This window comes from Leuciscus leuciscus, assembly GCF_965113295.1.
Source record: "Leuciscus leuciscus genome assembly, chromosome: 17".
Lineage (NCBI taxonomy): Eukaryota > Metazoa > Chordata > Actinopteri > Cypriniformes > Leuciscidae > Leuciscus > Leuciscus leuciscus.
The window spans coordinates 25414958-25438426 of record NC_138741.1 but is presented as its reverse complement, the minus strand read 5'-3'; the positions used below and the strand labels follow the sequence as shown (position 1 = coordinate 25438426).

The 23469-nt window shown below is 35.1% G+C and overlaps 2 protein-coding genes across 6 annotated transcripts in view; one reads left to right on the top strand and one right to left on the bottom strand.

Annotated features, from left to right (window-relative positions):
* Window positions 1-7572: 7572 nt before the first annotated feature.
* On the bottom strand, window positions 7573-12300 carry brms1la (BRMS1 like transcriptional repressor a). The gene is made up of 10 exons (XM_082142356.1): window positions 11813-12300; window positions 11491-11581; window positions 11253-11380; window positions 11081-11160; window positions 10433-10529; window positions 10262-10351; window positions 9786-9850; window positions 9663-9702; window positions 8632-8758; window positions 7573-8542 (listed from the first exon to the last, which is right to left on the bottom strand). Exons 1-10 carry the CDS (start codon window positions 11946-11948, stop codon window positions 8425-8427), a joined length of 972 nt encoding a protein of 323 aa, XP_081998482.1. The 5' UTR covers window positions 11949-12300; the 3' UTR covers window positions 7573-8424.
* A 1267-nt stretch (window positions 12301-13567) lies between these two features.
* The window catches only part of ralgapa1 (Ral GTPase activating protein catalytic subunit alpha 1), a 74300-nt gene continuing 64398 nt past the window's right edge, over window positions 13568-23469 (top strand). For 3 of the 5 annotated variants that reach the window (XM_082142260.1, XM_082142259.1, XM_082142261.1), the window contains exons 1-2: window positions 13569-13910; window positions 22148-22258. In XM_082142260.1, the coding sequence (XP_081998386.1) occupies window positions 13805-13910; window positions 22148-22258 (217 nt within the window). In that variant the 5' untranslated portion in view covers window positions 13569-13804. Of the gene's footprint in view, window positions 13911-22147; window positions 22259-23469 lie in introns of all 5 variants that reach the window. The other 2 variants (XM_082142263.1, XM_082142262.1) reach the window with 2 other exon arrangements.

The following is a 23469-nucleotide window of genomic DNA, read 5'->3' as shown; positions in this document are numbered from 1 at the left end:
AAACAAAGAAAGAAACTGAAAATGTTAAATTTTTAGCCTTGTATTGCTTCCGATGATTACAAAAAACAAGTAAATGTAATTATGGGTTGGGGATCATTTCCTTGGACAAATGTGATTCATGTTAAACAGAAACATTGTGAAACCCCTGATTTTCTGTGCAGCTTATGAAAATTAATGTGCTGCCAATGATAATGATGAAGATTATGATGCGGCTATTGCAATTGAATCCGCCACTGGTGGACTGTCAAAAGAATACAGAGAACTGCTTATCAGTGGCTCTGCTTACATTCCTGATTGGGACACACTGCTTCAAGGGTGTGCAGTAAGTTGGAGCCGTTTGCAAGCTCAATGATCAAACTATAGGCAAGGTGTCTGTTGCTGTAGTTGAGGCTGACACATGAACCCACCAGATGACAGTGTTTTAATTATGGTCAGCAGGGCCATTTAGCCAGTAATTGTAAATGGCCACTCAGAAGGTGAGAAAATGTGAAAGTAACAGAAATTTCTGGTATTAATGTGGGTTTGAAAGTAGATCAGTGTTTAAATGACGATATCAAAGTTTTCGTCTAAAGAACAAGAGATAAAAACAAGGTAAAAAAAAAAATTTGAAGTCTTAAGGGAATCCTTTTGAAGGAAAGATCTATAATAATCAAAAAAAAAAAAAAAAATTCATATATGAATTAATGAATACAGGTTTATGTAAAATTACAGATAATGACTAAAAAAAAATGAGTTGCAAAATACATAAAAGTAACTAAAGGAATGATTGTGTTTTAATGGAACACTTTAAAAGGGTTTAGATGATATAGAGAGACTAATCTCACGGATGCTTTACAAGATAACTGCAAAAGATGCATCACAAGCGGAGAGTGCTATAGCCTCCTCAAAGTTAGTGTGAATACTAATTGATAGTAATCAAATAAGTAGAAGCAGTATTACTGGATTAACAGTTGCTAAATGTAAAATGTGTAGAAATGCATCTGATTAAACAAACAGCTTGTTAGTGTTTTGAACGTGGAGGAATGGTGTTGACCATGAAAGAACTAGGAGCTGATGTTTTGCTTTCCAAAGATAAGCTTGTGATTGGCTGAAACAGTTTGCGTATCTGAATCTGGTGTGTGCTGTGGCTGAAACGGCCAGTGTGACAGAGACACGATCTGAGTGAAAATTTGTAATGTCTAAATTCCCTGATGTGAGCAAAAGACAAATATAAAATATGGTTGTTGGAAAATACATGTAAATTCTGGCAAAGATGCCTAACGCTGGGCTAGAGTTAAAAGATGGTAGATTAAGTTTGATTTTAGAAGTTTGCAGTGTACCAGTCCTAAATGCTTCAGGGTCTCTCTCTCTCATTTAATGTCAGCTGAAAGCTGTTGTCTGAGCCTGTGTAAAGCACAGTGTTTCAGTTGAAAATTATAGACACAGAGATGTTAAAAGAAATCATTGCCATTCAAAGGGCAATTTATACTTAAAACGTTTTAAAAGTAAAACTGAAAGACTTTAAAGAAGTCTTTAAAATAATACTGTTTTGAACTTGTTTATTTTAGGACCAGTGACTTTGTCTCATTTTAGCCTCCACCATAAAACAGGGCTGATGGCTCCGGCTACAGAAGTAACAGTACACTGAATGTACGATTGTGATCTAAATTCACTGAGTATAATAATGAATTTAAGTGATTAAATACTGCTGTTATTAATCCGTCTCCCTATGTTTAACACTAGTAGGCAGTCCGAATGGCTCTGATGACTCTTGAATGCGCCTTTTCCTAAGCTCCAGAAAACAACAGATTATGTTGAAGAAAACGGTCACAGATTCTGTAATGGGGAAAAGCGGTTACCAGTGTGTACGAGTGATTACTTCAAAGACGGGTAAGATCTTTTAAGCCAAAAGGACAACCTAAGACAGAAGGATCACGCAAAAACACTGGGCATTTCCTGATGGAGGTGTTTTTATGTGAGATGGATATGAGAGTGGCGCTGATTGACTGAGTGGCGATCAGCTTCAGCAGATCATTGAGAGGCGAGATGAGCTGTGCGAAGTTACGGCAGTCTGACCCAAAAATGTGAGTTCCTCTATACCACTCACCAGAAACCGCATTCATTGGATGACTTGTTTTTCATTGTGACAAGCGTCTGCAACTATGCCAGGGGACAACACCCTGTTGGAGATTATAGATAAAGAGCTGATGGGAAGGGGCTTTCAAGAGCCAGCTGAGACCGTGAGGTGATTGTCATTATTTGTTGTGGAGACAGTAACAAAACTTAATTTATGTCAGGAACATGATGCTGGTTGCCTTATGGGCAAGGGAAAAATGTATAGAACTGTTGATATTGAAATAATATGTCTATAAGATAGTTTTAACTACTGAAGGTCATTAGACATGTTGGTGGCTAAAGATGAAGACAGCTTGTGATGAGTTAAGAGAAATTTCTGGATAACAAAGGTTAGGTGAATTGAGTATTTAAACTAAAGATAACCTTAGAAATGCTCATAGCATAATGTATTTTAGATTGTTGTAATGGTACTAATTTGAGTTAAACATTTGTATTTTAAAATTTGTGAACTATTAAGGGTTCTAGACTATGATTTATGTAGTTACAGTCTTAGGGGGCTGTTGAAAAGATTATTTGTTTATAGTGAGAGAGACTGCTGAGTGGAGGAAGGGTACTCTGTCTGTCTTTCTGTTATCGGCCTGCTAAAGCAAGCTGAAGCAAAATAATGATAATGAACCAAAACAACCCAGCTGACTTTTCTAAAATCAAATGAATAATGAACAGACGTGCTTTGAAACTGGTAAAGAGACTATGTAAAATTAGGTAAAATCGAAAGAAAAATGTGAAGTAAATATTTTTAGAGTTAATATAAAAAAAAGTGAACATTGAAAATGAGCATTTAACATGTGTGTCTAGAATGAGTGCGTGTGATGGTGACAGCGCTTCATGTCTTGTATGTGTTAGTTTGAGGTACTATTATTTCCAGATTTTGTGAATATTGTGTCATTAACCTCTGGAATGAGTGTTTTATCATTAAAGATGGGTTTAGTGAAACGACAAACTTTAAAGAAGCTGATCATTCTGAGTCAATCTGATGAAAAGACGATGCAGAACATTTGACGAGCTTTAATTGGATTTGTTTTCCAGCTCTGTCTGCTATTGGTAATTATGACTACTTTTGTCATTTATGATGTTGATCTGAATTACTCTCTGGATTAGTATTTATGTAAATTGGAATTGTGAAGTTTAAAATTGTCATCCATAATGGGGTAAAAACTCTTGTCTAAATTCAACTGAGGGTCTAAATTTAAATAAGACACCTAGGTGGGATCATAATGGTAAACGTAAAAATAATAGACTTGATGGCAGAGAGACAAAGTGACACATTGGCTAAGTCACTATCCAAATTATCCAGAGAGAGCGCCCTCTATTTTATGAAAGGCCGGTGGGCAAACAAAGGAGGAGTGGATATAACTTCTAAAAAGTTTTATTTCTCAATCCATTAAATGGATGTATGACATTAGATGTCTAAGAAAACTACAATCTAGGTAATAAAGGTTAAAGAAGAATGCAGCTATATGGCTGTCTTAAGGGTTGAGATCCGAGTAACATAATATTTTGGTTTGTGAAAAACAGTAAAGATAAGTGGGACTGAGACAATACTGATAATATTTTTTGGATTTTCAGACTAACCATTTGATAGAGGAATACTGTGAGAAGTAGTTATAATGAAAAATAAAGTTAAAATTAATGTTATGAAAACAAGGGTATAGAAGAATTAATAAAATACCATGATTTCCCTTAAGAGGGAACTTTAAGTGTCACTAGACTGACAGCGGTGAGAGACTCGATGGAAGAGGGAAGTGAAAAACAAAAAGGTTGTTGTATGAGACGTGTGTGGGGGGATTGTAAGAAAACAATAATGTACTGGTTATGAGGCAGAGCGAAGAGAAAGGAAAAGGATGCAGAAGGAACTGGCATGTAGGGAAATAGGGAAAGATGAGAAGAAATATAGTAGAAAAATATATGTTATGAAAATAAAATTTCTGATAGAATGTATGGAACTATTTATGAACGCCTGTTCAGTCAAATTAAGTTGAAATGATATGAAAAGCGAGTTTCAGATAAAAATAATAAGGCATTGAGTATGATTAACAGGGATTAACGTGATGTAAAGATAAGGAATGAACAAAGGTTTTATTAAGTAGAATGGGGAACAGTTCTATATTTTAGTGGTAAAATAATGATTGAAATGATGATGTGAATTTGTTTGTTTTTATTTCTATTTTTGAAGAAAAAAAAGTACAAGATGTTACATGCTATGTGACTGTAAACTGAAGGATGAATTCAGAAGAGACTTAAAGTACTTGGATTATGGGTTATGGATTATTATGGGTCTTAATTATTATTATTATTATTATTATTATTTTGTTGTTGTTGTTGTTTATTTTCAGTTTGACAACCATTGTGTTTTGAACCTAAAGGGTCTATAATGGTGGTAGTGAAAATAATGGATTAACTATATTTCTTAGTTTATTATAAAAGGAATTGGAAATGATAAAAACTAGTGCATGTATCCTGGTATTTATGATTATAGACAATGTCTGTATTTAGGATCTGAGTAGTGACTGCGGGTCTAGCCCATGCTAGGAATACAGCAACAGTGCTTGCTTATTTAGCCCGGCTTCCAGAGAATAAATATGTACTTTTTTGTATCAGTTAGTGGATGATAGTACCAAATTCGACAAGATGAATAACAGCTGTGTAAGACAGCTATGTCAGCAGGTTCTGGAGATCAATAATACTATGTGCTATGTGGGATATTATGTTCATGTTAAGTCTTTGAAGGAAAAAGATTGTCTGTTTTATTTAAAAAAAAATAATAATAATAATTATTAACCTGACAGAGGAGCATGTGTCAGAAACCAAACATTTTGAAGCAGCCTTTATGGAAAGACCAGATGTGGTGGTATTGGACCCCACATTGGTCTAAAACGGGGGACTGAAGGGAGTGGATTGGAATCCACTGCTGCTTCAATGTATATGTAATGAGTGATTATAATCAAGGTATTAGTCAATATTTTCCCTTCTAAATATCAAATGAATTGAATGACTTCTCTGGAGATTTTACTTTGTTATAGAAGTTACCAGTGTTATTACTGAAATGTTCTTTTCATGTATTCTTTAATGTCAGTATTTGATATCTGAATGTAGCTTGCTTATTTAGCCCGGCTTCCAGAAATGAAATAGGGACATGTTTTGTGTTTGAGAAAGGTCTTCAACGTGTTAAAACATAAAGGGGTCATTGTTATCTTGATGTTTTGAGACGAGACTCCTGTTTATAGTTAGAGCCTGGCCAAATCCAACCTTGGAAAAGCTGTGTGTCGGTGTGTGTGTTAGTCTTCTTGCTTACAGGTTAAGGAACCACTGGCATTGTTGGAGATTGACTGAGTTGTTGTTCGAGACATGATGGCACCCAGCAACCCAAATCTGCGACCTGGAAGGTCACGACGTGCCTGACTTCAGGGTCTGAGTGTCAGCTGCATAATCTATGGAGATATGCTTCAGTCTATCTGTATATGTGTGGAAAATTACTATGTTTATCTATTTCTTAGCCAATGAGAATTATTCAACCTGTAAGCAATGACGTAGCTTAGACCTTGGAAATGGTATAACTGCTGTGATCTTTGTAACTGTAAGCGGGGCGGCCTATGAACTCCTGTGTGAGTCTTGAAGCTGAACTTCTGCTGATGAAACTGCAAACTATTTTCAGTAAAACTTTTCTTCTATTATTTTATAATTCTGACTCCGGGTCTTCTTTCAAACATCTGGTCCATGGGTCCTAAACTGTTAACCCCTAACAGACTCAAATGATTTGCTTTGAGACTAGTAATGTTATTTAATTGGTCCATTTGAAAAGAAGACAGCTGTCGAAAAAAATGAAGGGCTTCTTTCAAATAATTCTGGAATTTTAAACTAATGCTCTTTAAAGCTTGTACAGTAGTGGCCAAAAGTGATGTCCGACCTATAGGAAAATTGGCACAGGGTTTCTGCAGGTAAATTTATGACCAAGTAAAGAAAATGTACAGAATAAATTGAAGGGAACCTCATACGTCAGTAAGTTGTCTATTTAAATGTAAATGTCTGGAGAAACACAATGAGTTGTATTAGCAACACTTACTTCCAACAGATATGCTTTAGTTTTTAATTCATTTTATAAAAGATAAAAGCTTAAATCGCTTCCCAGCCACTAGACTAGAATATGTAAATAACTTTTACTGTACCTTCTGATCACATGCACTGCAGAAATGTTATGTTCCTAATCATTTACTTTTTGTCTTGTTTTCCAGTGGAATTGTCTTACAATTCTTAAATCAAAATACATTTACTTGAGATGCAAAATGCCATAAAATATGAAGTCTTGTTTTCTGTGAAATTGTTTAAAATGATGTGAGTTTGTGATTAAAACAAGAACAAATATCTGCCAATGTGCTCAGAAAAATATATTTAAGTCAAAGGGAAGTTTTCATAACTCATTGACAGATATTTGGTCTTGTTTTAATCACAAACTCACATAATTTTGTTAAATTTTTCAAGACTTCATTTTATATTTGCATCTTTATGAATGGCTTTAGGAATTTAAGACTTTCTGCACTGATTTAAGACTCACAGTAACCCTTTGACTTCCTTACCCTTTATTCAAATATTATTTAAAAAAATTTGTTTAAAGCATATTTGTGCTTGGTCTCAATTGGTTTATTTGTAATAGTGCAATGAAACATGCCAAATTGTGCGGACATAAATTTTGGCCTGGACTGTCATACACGCAAAAACAAGAGAGAACCAAAGAAATATCAATAACTGATTACACTGCAAAAATGATATGATCAATAATTTATGACAACATGTTTTTACATTGCTGTAACTCATCAAAATAGGTTAAGCAATTTTCAACTTTTTTATGTTAAAGATACATTTTTTAGTCAAATTAATGTAATTTAAGTTGAAATGACTTAAACATCCAAGTTGATTGTACTTACAAAAATTGAAGACAGCATGCTTTGCTTGCTTATATGTTTTTTCCAGATATTTTTGTTTTTCTGTGGATTTTTTTGTTTTGCATTGTAAAATAAAACCTGTAGCTGTAGTTTGCCTTTTTTTTTTTTTTTTTTACCAAATTATTTTGTCAAATAAATACCTTAACGAAGTTTAGTGTTTTGTTCTTCCTGCATATTTAACATTTTTGTTTTATAAAATATATTCCTCCTATTCTGATGGTTTAATCAAACTTGTTGGGTCATTAAATATCAAATATATTTATACAAATATCCCCTCTGCACATCACTTTTGGCCACTACTTTATTTAAACCAAGGTATGATTTAAGTCTTGTTTTCTCTTCTTCATCTTGTGCTGTTTTAATGATCTGGCAAACATAATTAAAGGATACTACTATGACTCCACACTCACTAAATTAGTTTTGCAAAGATTATACAACTTGTCTCTTTTTTTAACCCATGGTATTTCTATTCTAATTAGACTATTGAATTGTGTCATTTATTAAGGACAACAAAGCGATATGATATTGAAATGCTGTATTTGAAAGTTTGTTCAATGTGAATTAATAAGAAACTGACAAAAATACATTCAGCACAGAATTTTCAAAAGTATGGATAAAACAAGAAATGTAAAAGTCACAGTACAGCAACAAACCAAAGGGTGGTGATATAACCCCACATTTAAAACAACAACAGCAACCAATGACATGAGCTGAAATGTACATTACAATGTATGATATAAAGTATTGATGGCTCGACTAGACTGTAAATAGAGCAGCATCAGATCACATCTTCTTAGAACACCTGATAAAGGCCTGATACTCTGAGAAGTTGTGATAACGTCTTGTTTATTCACTCCTAAAAATACTTAATATATCTGTATTTCATAAAAGATGTTGGACGAGCAAACATGAAAAGTCACCAAGGATGGAAACTGTCATTTGTATATGAACACAGTGATGAGGCAGAAATGTAAAAAAAAAAAAAGTAGGATACCATTTGGTAGCTTGACACGGCATTACAAATCACTACACGTCAGAACTGGGTTCAAACGCCATTAACTGAGCAGAATTGAAATGGAAAATGATCCCAGTAGTCAAAATACAAAAGTAAAACACCTCATTGTAGTAACTTCACCTGTAATTAAAATACATGGTTGAATTTGTCCGGCATAATAATCTTACAAATGGTGTTGCATTGAATAAACAATAAAATAACATCAGCTTTCCCCACATTTCAAATGACAGACAATACATCAACGTATCTGTTTTTAAACATCAAAAAAGGTATTTAAATCATGATATACTGTACATAAAATGGCACTATTAAACATTTCAGACTGCCACACTGACATCTGATCAGACCTCAGGTAGATCAGGCATGTTTTATGGAGTATTTGCCTTTCTGAAGCTGTGAGATGTACAGTTTTGACTTGCTCCCATCGACCCGTTTGAACCAGACTTCATCATGATTGATTGTAGTTATTATAGCACTGTTTTGAAAAAAGACAGAGGAGAAAAATGCTGCAGAATAATCAATATGAGCTTGGCAATTCAGCGTGTCTGGGTAAGGAACCCTCACCTCGTAGGATACTCGTCTTTCTTGTCAATACATATGGCTTGTCCGCGGCTGTACCAATCCCCGTCGTAAAACAAGCGTCCGTCCTCCGAGCGGGCATTGTGCTGGTGTTTCTCACTCTTTGAAGAGACTACAACAAATAAAAGCAAAGTTCTACTGTTACTGATATAACACAAATCAACTAACCATACATACATACATGCTGTGTCTATAGTTAACTGGCATTTGTTAACAAGTTACCACTTGGAATTTTATGAGATTATTATGCACCGAAACTCCTGGAAGTTTCCCCGAGCAAAAGGGACTTAAGTACATTGTTCAAGGTCATGATAGTAAAAGGGACATTTTAGAATAGTTTACCCTGATTTGGATTAACTCTGTTACATTTGTGCCAAACTCATAACTGTTACAGTAGGGGGTCTAGAGGTTAAAGATCTGGGTTGGTCACTGAAAAGTTGAATGTTGTAATGTAATCACTCAAGATATGATACATAATTACATACATTACTCTTCAAGAATTTGGGGTCTTTTATTCAGCAAGGACATATTAAATCAATCAATCGTCTAAGAATCCTGAATCCTGTTTCCACAAAAATATTAAGCAGCACAACAGTTTTCAATATTGATAATATAATAAGAAATGTTTCTTGAGCAGCAAATCATCATATTAGAATGATTTCTGAAGGATCATGTGACTGAAGACTGGTGCAATGATGCTGAAAATTCAGCTTTGCATCACAGGAAATAAATATTATTATTATATATTATATATATATATTAAAATAGAAAGCAGTTGTAATAATGTTTCACATTTTTACTGTATTTTTTATTTTTAAAAATGCATCCTTGGTGAGCAGAAAATACTTCAAAAACTTTCACAAACATTTTGTACAAAAAAATCTTGCCAACCTCAAACTTTTAAACAGTGGTGTATAATTATTCCAGTTATACAAAAACTAATAAATAATGTAAATACTGTATATATAAATGAATAATATATTTGACTACAGTTGTGAATATTAAATATATCTTACCATCAGTCTTTACTCTGTGAGGTCCTAATGTTGCCATGGCCTACAAGATAGTAACATGATACATCACTTACAAAATAATTCAAATGTCTTCACATAAAAAAGAAGAGTTTTTGACAGTCTAACCTTTCTAATAGCAGTCCAGTCTTCCAGTATATCCAGGTCTTGCAACATGTAAACTATATATGGCCGTGAACATGTTAAGAAACTCATAAATCATACTGTTATTCAAGCAAATTCTAGATAGATAGATTGTAGTTTATGTAGTTTACTTTTTTCTCATAATTGTGTGATATAAAGTCGCTAATGCGAGTCATAATGTCAAAATTGTGAGTTATAAAATCAGAATTGCGTGATATAAACTCACAATTGTGAATTATGAAGTGTAAGGAAAAAAAGAATTGCAGCTTTATATCTCTCAATTCTAACTTTATAACACGCAATTGCAACTTTATATCATCCAATTCTGAGAAAAAAAGTCTGAATTGTACAAAATAATAAAAAGATTAAAAGTCTTAAATCATCTTTTATTTCTTTTTTTATTCCATGGAGGAAACAAGCTTCCATAGTAGTTATATACTGCATGTTGTAGTAAAGGATATCTGACACAACAACAGGCTTTTTCTTTTTGTCTGGACTGAAGGGATCTTTCTTCTTGTTTTTTCTTGATTGTAACTCATCATTCCAGAGCTCTAAAGGGGAAATATGACAAAGATTGCATAAATAACACAATAACACAAAAATTATGTGGACCGTATTAACAATTCCAGTACCTGAGGTAATATCTATACTATGGCGGTCTTCCTCCAAACGTCTGATCTTCTCCTCCAGTTCACTCTGAACCGTATCAAATAATAAGAGTTTCTCACTCTAGAAGAAATAAATTTAACCAAATTTGAGTTACATTTAAAGTCACAATGAAATCATAACTGGCAATTCTTTCTTTTTTTGGAATGTTGCAGTATTTATTATAAATGATTTATCCGTGCACATCATTCTTTTTTTGAAAATGTATGTTCCCTCATAATCATTAATCAAAATATCTTCCCCTCCCTTTGCAGCGACATCTCTTCTTTTCTCTGATGATGTGTTTACTGGCGCAAGGGCGGGGCAACCTGTCACTCACATGAGATCAACCAATAGCAAACAACAACCATCCGATCAATTCCCAATGGACAATATCAAGTCCCGCCCAATTTCTTCTCTTGTTCGAGAAGCCGTTTCACTCGGATATATGACTATCGCAACTTCTGTTTCATGCTGACTTTAATTCTGAAAGTGCATTTAAATAGATGCATGCTTCAAATGTGGTAACTGACTAACAGCCTCAAGCAATATAAACACTTCTGTATGGCTCTATAATGACATTTCAAGCATGCACCATTGTTTAAGTAATAGTGGATTACATCTGTAAATCTCACCTCCCAGTGCTGGAGCGCTGCTTGGGTTTCACAGTCGTATTTATTCTTCACCGATTCCAAGCACAACTCTCTGTAGATACCTATGCGTATAATCAGTGAGATAATGCACTTTCTTACCTAACAAAAATCACTATTTCAAAGAACAAAAAACCCATGTTCGGTTTGGACTGACCTGCAACTTTAGTTCTGACTTGCATATTCTCCTGAAGAGTTGCAAGAGGTTCCAGGTACTCGGGGGCCTTTCCTGACATCACTTCCTGGAGTTTGGCGTCAACTTGACTGAGTCTTTCTTTATATAACCTAATAAAAGCATGCAAACTTAGTGACCAACGTGGAAAAGTGGAAAAACGCACGTGTAAATTCCACTTGTGCATGCACAGATTCAATTCAAACAAGAAGATTGTACATACTGGTCTTTGAGATCAGTGAATTGTTTTTCAAGATTGGTCATCTCGTCAAGGCATTCCATCCTTCTCCTTTCACAGTCCTCATCGTCCATTTCTGTAATTAAACAGATTGTTTATTTCTTCATATGTTTCAAGTAAATTAGAAGTAACCGAATCAGGCTCGGTATGTGAAGTGGACTGTCAACTGACTTGTAGGCGCTGTCAAACAGGGACCAGCAATTCCTCAATGATACAATAATAACAATAATACATACATAGAATATTGTTATTATTGTCTCATTGTTTTATAGACAGACAGACGATAGATAGATAGAAAGATAGATACCTGAACTTTCTCCATCCTCGGAGACAGAAGAGCTCTCTGTATCCTCATCTTCTGAAGTGCTCCCCTCTTGCTCTGCGAAATCCACCTCCATCTCTTCATGGTTGCTCTCCTTCTTTTCTCTCGAGTGCACTGGCATCCTGTCTTTTATTCGACTAAGATTACCGTGAAAGCTGTGAACTGCTTCTCACCTTTAAATCAATGCTTTTTGTGAGCAGATGTTTTTGTTAGCTTGATGTTATTGCTAAAAACAAAACATATATCTAGATGTATCATGCTAACAACAAATGTTTAAATCCTGTAAATGACTAGTAAGTTAGTTCGTTTAGTCTGGATTTGATTAAATCGAAACGGGGAGCTTTTGCTTATTAAGTAGCTTTAGCTCGTTTCATATTTTTGTAAACCACAAAAAAATCTCTTTTTGCTTCATTAAGTCATGCTACCCTGTGAAAAGCTGGGACAGTGGCGCGGAATGTGAGCTGTTGTAGCGCTTCTGGGGTTTGTAGTTTTATGGTGATGCATGTATCTCCGGTAATATGGTTCATAGTGATCTAAAAAACTACAGTTCCCTGACAGTCACTCGTCCTGTGGAGAGCGTGTTTACTACTATAAAAACAGGCTGTATAAATCAATGGACGACTAGATGGAATGATTGTGTTATTTTCATTGTAGCAAGTAAACTTCTAAATTCTCATTTATTATTATTTGATTTATTTTGAAATAGAGTTACTGTTCATCCAGTTTTATTTTTAGACAACTTGACAATCAAAAATAACACTGAAACCAAACATTATTAAATAAACCTCTTTCTTTCGATTTATTTTTTATTTTTATTAATTTATTCTCAAAGGAATATGGCACAAAAATAAAGGATATAATATAAGGAGAAGACATATATTATTTTAGAAATACACACAAAAAATGTTTCATTAAAACTAGATTTGATACACTAAACAATAAAGATGAAGTTTGAATTAGTATTATGTTTATTATTGTTTTACTTCTTTGCTTGAATAGACTAGTATTCCTACAGAACAAGTTTATGGGGAAAGAACTTACAACAAATATGTACTACTTTACTACCTTACATTTATTTACTTATTGAAGTAGATGATTTCAAAATATATATTTCAAACCTCATAAATGTGGAACTTAGGAGTGAAGTGTGCAGACTTCTGCTTATGAATTGACACAATCAAAACAAAGATGTTGAATTCGTCTTTCGTTTGTAAAGTATAATTTATATTCACAATGATAAATACATAATAGCCTACTGCTCATTACAACATTAGCCTATAATAAATGTAAAAGAGAGTTGTTTTGAATGTTTACATTTTTAAATGTTTGTTGTTGTTTTTCAGTCAGCCTATTTGTAATTTCCCCCCCAGTTATTATAGTCAACAGAAATTGACCCTTCATTGAGTCACAAAGGCAAGCAATATAATGAAAAATAGAAAAATAAATAGCGTAGAAATATTAGAATAGCGTACATAAAAATATAAACATAAAACCTTTCAAACAAGAATACAAAAATTGAACATACCTCGTTATAACAGTTTAGAAATATCTTACACCTTTTTATCATCAAATATGAAGTGCAATGATATATTTTTACATAAATTATGCAAAAACACTGTTTTTGAATGTAAAATAAAATATCGGGTGTGTTTCTGGATGTGTGTGGTTGTGCGTCTGAGCGTTGGATGACTCTGGCATCGATGAAGGTGTTTTTCATGTCGCGTCCTCCGACCGCCATGTTTTTTCAGATCTTCAGAGAGGTGTGTACTGTGTAGTTCACAAGACACTTACAACACAGAGGAGGGCTGCCTGCTCTTTTCTTTTGTCTGACCTCCTCTGCAAAAATGCACGCCTCACCACTAATTCCTCCCGTTTCCTTACAACCCATAACTGCTTTCGAGCCGTGAATTTGACAACCCCTTCCATGTATGAGGAAATTAACGGAAGATTATCATTAGCTCTTCAAAACATCTCGGAATGTTCTCTAAAAAACCTCATGGAGATGTCAGGAAATCGACACAGAAAGTCCTGGACCCCAAGAAAGACGTGCTGACAAGATTGAAACATCTTCGAATCGTTATTGGTGAGAAATAACATTATTTGTATTTAGTTTATGAACCTAATGTTGCCTTGCATGGAGCTAACATGCTATAGAGAGGAGAATGAAGGCACCATCAGCAATCATGGTGTTTGTTTACCTGCAATTCTGTGACACCTTTGACAGTATTTGACAAGTTTGCATGTGGAAGTGTGGTCTGATATACAATGATTTGATATGGGTGTCTTTTTCTCTTGTATGGTTGAGTGTTTTTTTTTGTCTGGAGTGGGATTTGTTTTGATAAGACATGCATTGGTTTCACTGGAACCTCTTTAGATGTCAGTGAATCTGAGGTTGAATAGATGTTGTGTTTGCACATTTTGAGTTTTTCTATTAAGTTTCAATTGGTTATTCTGTCTGTAAGTGATTAAACTATCTATCTATCTATCTATGCGATATCAATTACATAGTTCATATACGGATATACATATAATTGCATGAATAATTTTGCATGTGATGGCTCACATTGTGATAGGAAGTTGAGAAGAGTATGACAATTTTGCTCAGAGTCATTCTCATATACTCAGTTATTCTCTTTTGAACACACGCCAAAACGTGCAGTTTGCTTGAATTAAGTAGTAAATTAAAATCTGGTGTGAACAAGAAAGTAATTGTTCAGAGATCTGAACTTCGTAACACTTTATTTTAAAGTGGCGTAGTTACACGTTACTTAGTAATAACAGTAAATTATTCATAATTACAAGTAACTAACTCTAAGCCAAACCCTAACTGTAAGTGCATGTAGTTAGTATTACTCAGTACTTTTTTGAGTAAGTACAATGTAACTGTCAACTTTAAATAAAGTGGATCCCTGAACTTTTTGTTGTTTGTTTGTTTGTTTGTTTGTTTTTAAGAGAGAGAGAGAGAGAGAGAAATAAATCTCACTCAAATTCATGGCCTATCATGCAAAATGCAATCGAAGGAAAAAAGTGCCTCTTGACCAGTGGAGATTAGTTCATGTTTTGGGTGGGGGACAGCAAAGATTTGGTTCTTTAGGAATGGGTGGGATGTCACTGAATAACAGAAATAAACCAGCACTTCCTTTGGGATTAGTCAAGGAAGTCAGAGAAGGAATCCGTCTCAGGCCAGTTCCCTCAGATTCCTGAGTTGTTTTAGCTGCACTGACTTCCTGAACGTTGGACATGTGGATGGTTTATGTAACATCACAGATTTTTGAGTGAAGTGTCTTTGGTTAAAGAGTCCTGTTAGAGATGTTGGCCTGCTGTGTGGAGTAGTTACTGTCCTGTTTCCTGAATTGCTCTGTGTGGTGTTATCTGGCTTCCTGGTGCCATTGTGTTACACTGATGATTGTTTTGAAACTGAAAATGTGATGTTGCTATGAATGGAAAGGAAACTGCTTCATTAAACCAAAAAAAAAAAAGAATTGTTAAAATGATTTTCATAGGAACACACATAGTTTTAATGTTATAATGTATTATATTTTAAGGTCTATTTTAAAAGAAAGTGTACTTGTTAGTAGAGGTGGGTAAAATATAATGTGTATTTCAAAGTGTATTATTAACCATAACAGCATGGCAGAAAAAAATATAGTTTTAGTTTCTGCACTTTTCACAATTATATTTTTAGGGGAAAAGGAGCAGAACTGTGGTGGCTTTGCTTACTTATTTTAATATACACTACAGTTCAAAAAGTTTGGGGTTGGTAATATTTTTTTTATTATTTTGAAAGTCTTTTATTTTCACCAAGACTGCATTTATTTGGTCAAAAATACATTGAACCAGTAATACTGTGAAATATTATTACAATTAAAAACATTTTCTGGTTTAATATATTTTAAAATGTATTCCTGTGACTGTTGTGCTGCCTAATATCACGTTTGTGGAAACCATTATACATTTTTATTATACTTTCAGTTTCAGGATGTTCCAAAGAACAGCATTTAGTATGTATTGACTGTCACTCATCATCAAGTTAATGTGTCCTTGCTGCATAAAATTATTATTATTATTATTTAAATATGATTGATTCCAGACATCTGAATGGTGTTGCATATATTGCAGTTTTGAATGCACTAAACAAATAATTGCAAAATATCATGATCATGGTATGGTATGACCAAGTTATTAATTTAATTTAATGTTGTGTTGTATGTATCACTAGGTCCTTGCATAAATGCATATTATACAGTAATGAAGTGAAGTTTCCCTGAAGTGATAAGCTCAACATTATTAAACATTATTCACACATCCACTTATTATGGCCTAGATCAGACGCTGTGCACAACAGCTTTTGTGCATTTGTGGACCTGAGGAAGTGAAGTAGCCTAAATAAACGGATGGGTGTGTTTGAGAAACTGCTCTGATAGGAAGCACACAATACTGTTTAAGAACTAGGCCTACCATTATTCAAATGCATCTACGACTATATAAAATTAACTTCTAATGTGAATTTAAAGATTTAGGCTATTTAGTTCAAAGCTGACATCCTGCATTACTAGAGTACATTATCCTCTCTGTGCACAGATCAATTGCCAATGCCATGCTGAGCTAAGAGAACTGCTGTTGTGATCAACAGTCATATTTTATATGAGGTAAATCATTAAATGGCTCTCAACAGATCGCTGCACACTCAGTAACTTGTGAACTACCCGAGATCTTAAAGTTGATTGATTTTCAATATTGAAATGACTACACCACTATGATTATTGCACATATACAGAGGTGGGTAGTGACGAAGTACATTGACTCTAGGGGGGCACCGATCCGACTTTTTCAGTCCCGATACCGATGCCTGGGCTTTGTGTATCTGTCGATACCCGATACCGATCCGATACTATAGTTGAAATAATAATAAACTGTATCTTCCACCTTATACCTTCCTTGAAGAGACTGAAGGCACCAGACTTTACTAACTAAACATAACTAAGACAAAATAACAGATGTATGTAATGTGTTGAATTCTTATTTATTTAATAAACAATTGTGCATTCAAATCGAAAATAGAATGTAATCAAACTTCTTTAAATAAATGTAAAAAAAAAAATTTTTTGCAGTGGAAACAAAAAACAGTGTATTGGTCAAACATACAATAGTAATCTGACAGTTACCAAACATTGTAAACATGAAAACATTTTTTTTGAATTCTTATAAATTTGTTATATAACAATTGTGCATTCAAATCTAAAATATAATGTAATCAAACTCTTAAATTAAAATAAATAAAATGTAGCCACAAGAAACAAAACAGTGCATTGGTTGAACATACAATAGTAATCAAACAGTAACCAAACATTGTAAACATGTAAAAATATAAAGTGCAAAGTCCTGCAAACAGGAATTTAAAATGCAACATAGCAGCTGAACCTGAGAATAAAAAAATTAAAAGTTGGTCGAACAACAACTTGGATCACACATACAAATAATAATAACCAAACATTGTAAACATGTAGTGCAGTGTCACACCACCATCGCAAACATGTTTAAAGTTTTAATGATCATTATGTTTCATATTTAAAAAAAAAATGAAAACAAAAAGAAGCAGGGTTGTGTTTTATATTTCGTGTTGTCATAAATATATGCAGTAAAGATAATCAATGTACGCGTTTGCCTGAACCACATTTATGTGGCCATTATAATATGTTTAAGATTTTTTTTTAAATGAAAAGAGGCAGAGTGGTGTTTTATAACATATTTCGTTTTATTGTTGGCTAAAATATACATAAAGAGATGACCGGAGTAGCCAGAGCGAGCTGAGTGACGCGATCAAGAACGCTGCTGTTCCATTTGCAGAATAACCGGACTCGCGTCCTCTCGTCCTCGGGAGTTCGTTCTCCTGAGTCGAACTTGGCAAGTCCGAACTACCAAGGACGCAAGTCCTAAGTTTGCGTACTTGGTATTGAGAAACGGCCTCTGGCTCGCTCCATGTTGCTTCTAGCATGCGACACACGTGAAGCTGACGAATGACGTAGGTTCTGCTGCGACGACAAAAAAAAAAAAAAAAAAAAAAAACGGATCGGTCCGTGGATCTGTTATTTTTTCCGATCCCCGATCCAGCTATTTTGTCAGTATCGCGGCCGATATCCGATCCTAATATCGGATCGGTGCACCCCTAATTGATTCCATTACATTTACTTTTGTACTTGTAAAATGTGTACTTTTGAGAGTAGATTTAAATGTGTACTTTTACTTTAAAGGGGACCAATTATGCAAAATTCAGTTGTATATGGTGTTTGTTTAAACATAAATGTGTGTTGGCAGTGTTTGTACACAATAGGGGTTGAAGGATTTCAGATTTTTTAAAGTCGACATTTATGTGACAAAAGTCGCTGATGATGTCATTAATGAACAAATAAGCCTGAACATCGAGCTGAGACTCGAACGTGGGTTGCCTTGTGCACATCTACGGCATATAGGCCTATGACTCAGACAGCGCTGCTCACAAGGCTATTGCCCCTACATAACAGCTTATTTTTTATCAGTTCTTTTGTCTCTATGTCGTTATATTTCTTTCTCACAGATTTCTGCTCTTTCTAAATCAGATACAGATTAAGTAGCACAGTAAAGAATACATTTTTATGCATGCATTAGTGAGAGAGCGATTGCGTGTGAATTAATTCTATCTGGCACCGTCTCTCTACTAATAGTGAAGCTGTGGGTTTTAGTTACTAAGAAATATAATATGTTTGAAATTTTCAGCTTCTAAGCTATTTTATTGATAAATCACAGAACAGTGTTGAGAATGCACTTCTGCGTTACTGAATGTTTCTGTGCAAGCTTCTCTGTGTGTGTGTGTATTACAATGCAGCATGCAGTAGAGAATGAAGATTGATTAACTTGTACAATAAGCTCTTTAAAACTTGCATTCTCTCGATCAATTTTGAGCATCCAGATCGTATAATCAAACATATCTTGTGGAGTGCTCTCTGCATTTACTTGTCATTTTAACTGTTTGGAAAAGTGGACTTAAAATATTTCTTATCCTGTTGCATCCTCTATTGGCCATGACTAGCGACTAGTCGACGTCAAGTTTAAAGCGTCATGGCAGAGCATTAAAGTCAACTAGTCTATGCCTAGTAATCCCTAGTACACTACACAACCACCCTAAAATGATACAAATCCACCCACTCCTATTTTTTAATCGCCATAAAACCTCAACAGTCTCATAGAACAAGCCGTTTAATTTTCTGACATTGTGACGTCACATCGCTATAGGCTCTGCCCGCGACTGCTGACGGATTCTGCCGTATTAGCACAGTTTCCGTCCTGAGTGAGCTGTACACATTCTGCCATTTTCTCCATGCCGGAGCATCTGTAGCGACAAGAATGTCTTGTAAGCAATTCAGGTGTTTTTGTTGTCTTAATGTTGTTGCCAGACATCAGAACTGCTGAAGACGCGGTGGATACATGAGGGAGTCACTTCAAGCTGTTGTATCTGTCTTCTAACCTTCATTATAGTAAACTGAGTTAGGCAATGGTATTTCATAAATCTGTTTACAGAAGTTACAACTATAAAATAATACCTCTTCTATCTCCATGCAGCATATATTTTCTTGTTCGGTATAGGTAGGCATCCTGTCACATTTGCCACTTGAGCACCTGTACAACCAATAGGCCTAATAAGTGAACATGAAGCAACATGTTCAACATGTTTGTGTCTGTGTGTGTTGCTTCATTATAGTGCATGGCGAATGTTGTAACAGTATTGTGTGTGTGTGTGTGTGTGTGTGTGTGTGTGTGTGTGTGTGTGTGTGTGTGTGTGTGTGTGTGTGTGTGTGTGTGTGTGTGTGTGTGTGTGTGTGTGTGTGTGTGTGTGTTGCTTCATTATAGTGCATGGCGAATGTTGTAACAGTATTTGTGTGTGTGTGTGTTGCTCATCCATCATTGTAAAATGGCTGAAAAAACTCTCTGGTTCATTCTCAAAGAGAGTCTTTCCTTCATCAGTGTCTGACTCCGGTTCATACATACAGGGCTAAACTTATATGTAACTACTTTTCTAAGTGATTGAAATTATGATTTTTGCATGATGGATGATAAAAAATAAATAATAATAATTACATTCTTTTGACTTTGGCCAGAAAGTGGCCATCTAGCAAACACTCAGAATACCTAAGCAAGCACATATCCTGGCAACCACCTACAACATCCTAGCATCAGAATCTTAGTTAGTTCTGGTTTTAAGATGAATCATACATTATGCTTTCCTTGAGATTGACAGTTTAGGAGTGTCAGCGCTGTCGTTCTTTCCATGGTGTTCAGTTCATCTTTAAAGATGAGGGCCATTGTCAGACACTTGTACTCTCTGCTGTGTTCTATTTTAGATCTCAAATATTTCCGACAGCCAGTGTATCACCATCCGCCTGTTCCCTCTCATGTACTGTAGTTTCAGCCAAAATTCCCCTCTGTCTGTCTGTTCTCATAGCTTTTTGATATACACCACAATCTGTAAAATTCATAGGTCTTTGGCTCACTGCTATTGGCAGTTTGAATTCGGGATGGGCATTTTGAGGAATTTTGTGGTTGAGTACCTTAACCCCTTAATTTCAGTAGCTGATAACAATTTCATTGAAATTCTATAATTCTATAATATGGCTATTGATTTTTTATTATTATTTAGGAGCAAAATATGTGAATAATATTATATTCATAAAAAGTCTAAAGTTTAGGTTCGTTCTGTGATTTAAACTAGTTTAAATCCAGATGAAACAGCGCTAACAAACAGGTGAAACACTGTGCGCAAGAAACTATCACAGTGGGTTGCAGGAAGGCAGACGAAAAAGAAGATCATTTCCAAATACAAAGTTTTAATTACAATCCAGAAGACAGGCAAACAGGTTGAGCAACACACACTTACACATAACGGTGATCAGACAGAGAATGATTGTGAGGGACCAACTGGCAAACACAAATGAGGATGATTAATAGAACACAGCTGACACATTAACTAATGACGAAGAGTGGGAAAACTGAACAAAGGAACACATGGTGAACATGAAAACAAATTAAAAGTCCATGATAAAGAAACTAGGCTGAACATAAGGTGACAGATACAGTTTTTCAATCTACAAATCGCCATAATTTACCATGGATTTATTGTAACACTAACTGCACCATGGTATTGTGGCAGAAATGTGGGATTTTCATATTGAATTTTATAATATTATTAATGTAGAGATTCATATTATTAATAAAGGAGTAATGGAATATAATTACAGTATTTTTTGTGATTTAAGCTATAGCCTATCATAATATTTTTGTACAAGTTGTATATTTAGCCCACTGTTTTTCATACAAATACCATAGAAACCATATAGTTGCATTTTACCATGGCAGTGAGGTGCTATATGGTTGGTTTTAACTGTGGTTATCATGATCTAAATGTATGCTACTATGGAAGACCAATTATTAATTTTAATATAACTCAAAACAGTAAGAATATTGAAATTTGACCATATAAAAATGGTTGTTACCATTTTTTTTTTGTGTGCAGATGTTACTGTTTTTGTTAATGAATATAAATGTACATCTGCATCCTAACTCAAGCTACTCCTACTGTCAACTCAAGCTACTGTCAAATGTGCATTTCTTAGAGACAGAACATGTAACGTTATTAATACTGTGATTAGTACTCTGGTGTTCATGCTGGCTCACAGCTCTATAAACAGAATGAAGCAGGTGCTTGACTGAGGTTGCTGGACACTGCGGGAACGTGTCTGTGACCAGGACCGGCTGCATTAGGATGATGAGTGGAGCTGGACTGTGTGGAGGAGCTTTAAAGCACAAATATTGACTTGTGTTGCTGGGCTGCAGGTTGAAGTAGACTTCAGCATCAGTATAAAGAGACCCGCTCACATCCTGCATACTGAAAGAGACAAATTATAAACTAGATTGTGTGCTTGAAAGAGAGACCAAGCATTAAGGGGTAGCCTATTTTACACAGTACACAATGAAGTAATGTTTGTTTGTCATGATCTTAAAGTTCTTTTGATCTAGAGGTTTATACATAAATACCTGAAGGTAAAAGATACATCATGCAGATGCGTTGGACATGTCTTCAGTGATGGAACCTGGGGTCATTGGGTGTTTCGGGTCTTTCAACATCAGACACCCTCGCCCAGGTGACCCGGCTGGAGTTGATCAGAACCCAGCTTATTTCCCTGCAACATTTCAAATTGTACAACTGTTGTTCAAAACTTTCTTGGTTTTGAAAAAAAAAAAAAGCTAAATGTCTAGCTGATCAATTGTTATTTTTATTTATTTTTGTAGAAAATGCAGAGCCTGCTGAACTCAAACACCTCTTCGAGCAGAATTACTCGTACATCTACTATGTGTTCTTTGAAAATTTTGTCACCATCGAGGTTAACCTGAAGCAGAAAGGTAAGACCTACAATGCTTTATTTTCTCGTTCACCCACTCTTTGAGTTTTGTCTTATGGGATTTTATTTTCTTCTGACTGTTGTTTGATAGTTTAATGTTTTTCAAGGTTCGATTGCATTGTTTTTCAACTGGCCTACTCACTGTGTGCTCCCTGCAGACACACTGTCGGAATTCAGTGTTAATGAGCAAGTTTCCATGAAATGGCTTATGACGAAAATTAGCCAGCCCTCAGTTAGCCATGTCCGGTCACACGGGCTCATTATAGTGCACAGAGAGCACAGCCAGTGTCTCGGAACACTGCACAGTTGCTCATTGAGTATGCAGAGAGCTGTTCACTGCCTAGCTGGTTCAGATTTTTATCCTTGCAACAAGCAATTGTACAAGCAAAAGAAAACGAACATACGCGTTGACCTAAATGTGCCCCCATTACTTTGCTTGCAGAACCTGATTTCACCAAGTGCAACATGTTTCTGGATTAACATCTTTGTTGATCCTGGAACAACATTCCAATCGACCCAATCCATCAGATTTGAGGAACAAGTTTATGTCAAGTTTAGGCTTAGAACCTGAGTTAGGCGCTTCTGCATCAGTGTTAGTCACCTCTTATTTGAGGTATAACTTATGGGCAGGATTAGATTTAGGGGTAGGCATAAGGTTATGATTACATTTTCAGGCAGGAATGTTGTTCCAGGATCAACAAGATATGTAGACCCAGGAACGCGTCTGACTCGGCAAAATCAGGACGTGCTACTTTGCTTACTGACCCCACTTGCATTGTGTTATGAATTAAATTCTGAGGCAATTAAGCGTCCTTGTTCATGCTTTTGTATAGAGTAGTCGAGTGAATTGTATTATCGAAAAAGAAAAATATTTTTTTTGTAAAAAAGGGGTTGGAGTTTAAAGAGGCTATATGTAAAATTCAGAAACCCGTGTTATTAGCAACCCCAATGGCCGTTAAGTGAACTACAGCCAGAGAGGGACGTTTAGATGAATATGTAAAGATGTGCTGTACGGTTTCCTCTTAATAACAAAAGCACACAACAACAATGACAGCGGTGAGAAAACAACAGTTAAGAAAGCATCTGATCATATCGATGTGGATGTGTTTACACAAACTCTGCAATTCAGCGGCATCATGTTGACTGATGCGGTAATTAAAATTACACTGTTAGGATAGTTTGATTATAAAGTATATTTGAGACTGTAGACTA

Excerpts from the sequence above, each read along its gene's own strand:
- brms1la (XM_082142356.1), bottom strand. The coding sequence starts at position 11,948 with ATGCCAGTGCACTCGAGAGAAAAGAAGGAGAGCAACCATGAAGAGATG. Across the intron at positions 11,161-11,252 it reads AGTCAGAACTAAAGTTGCAG|GTATCTACAGAGAGTTGTGC; the intron begins GTCAGTCCAAAC and ends TTATACGCATAG. Across the intron at positions 10,352-10,432 it reads TAGTATAGATATTACCTCAG|AGCTCTGGAATGATGAGTTA; the intron begins GTACTGGAATTG and ends TTTCCCCTTTAG.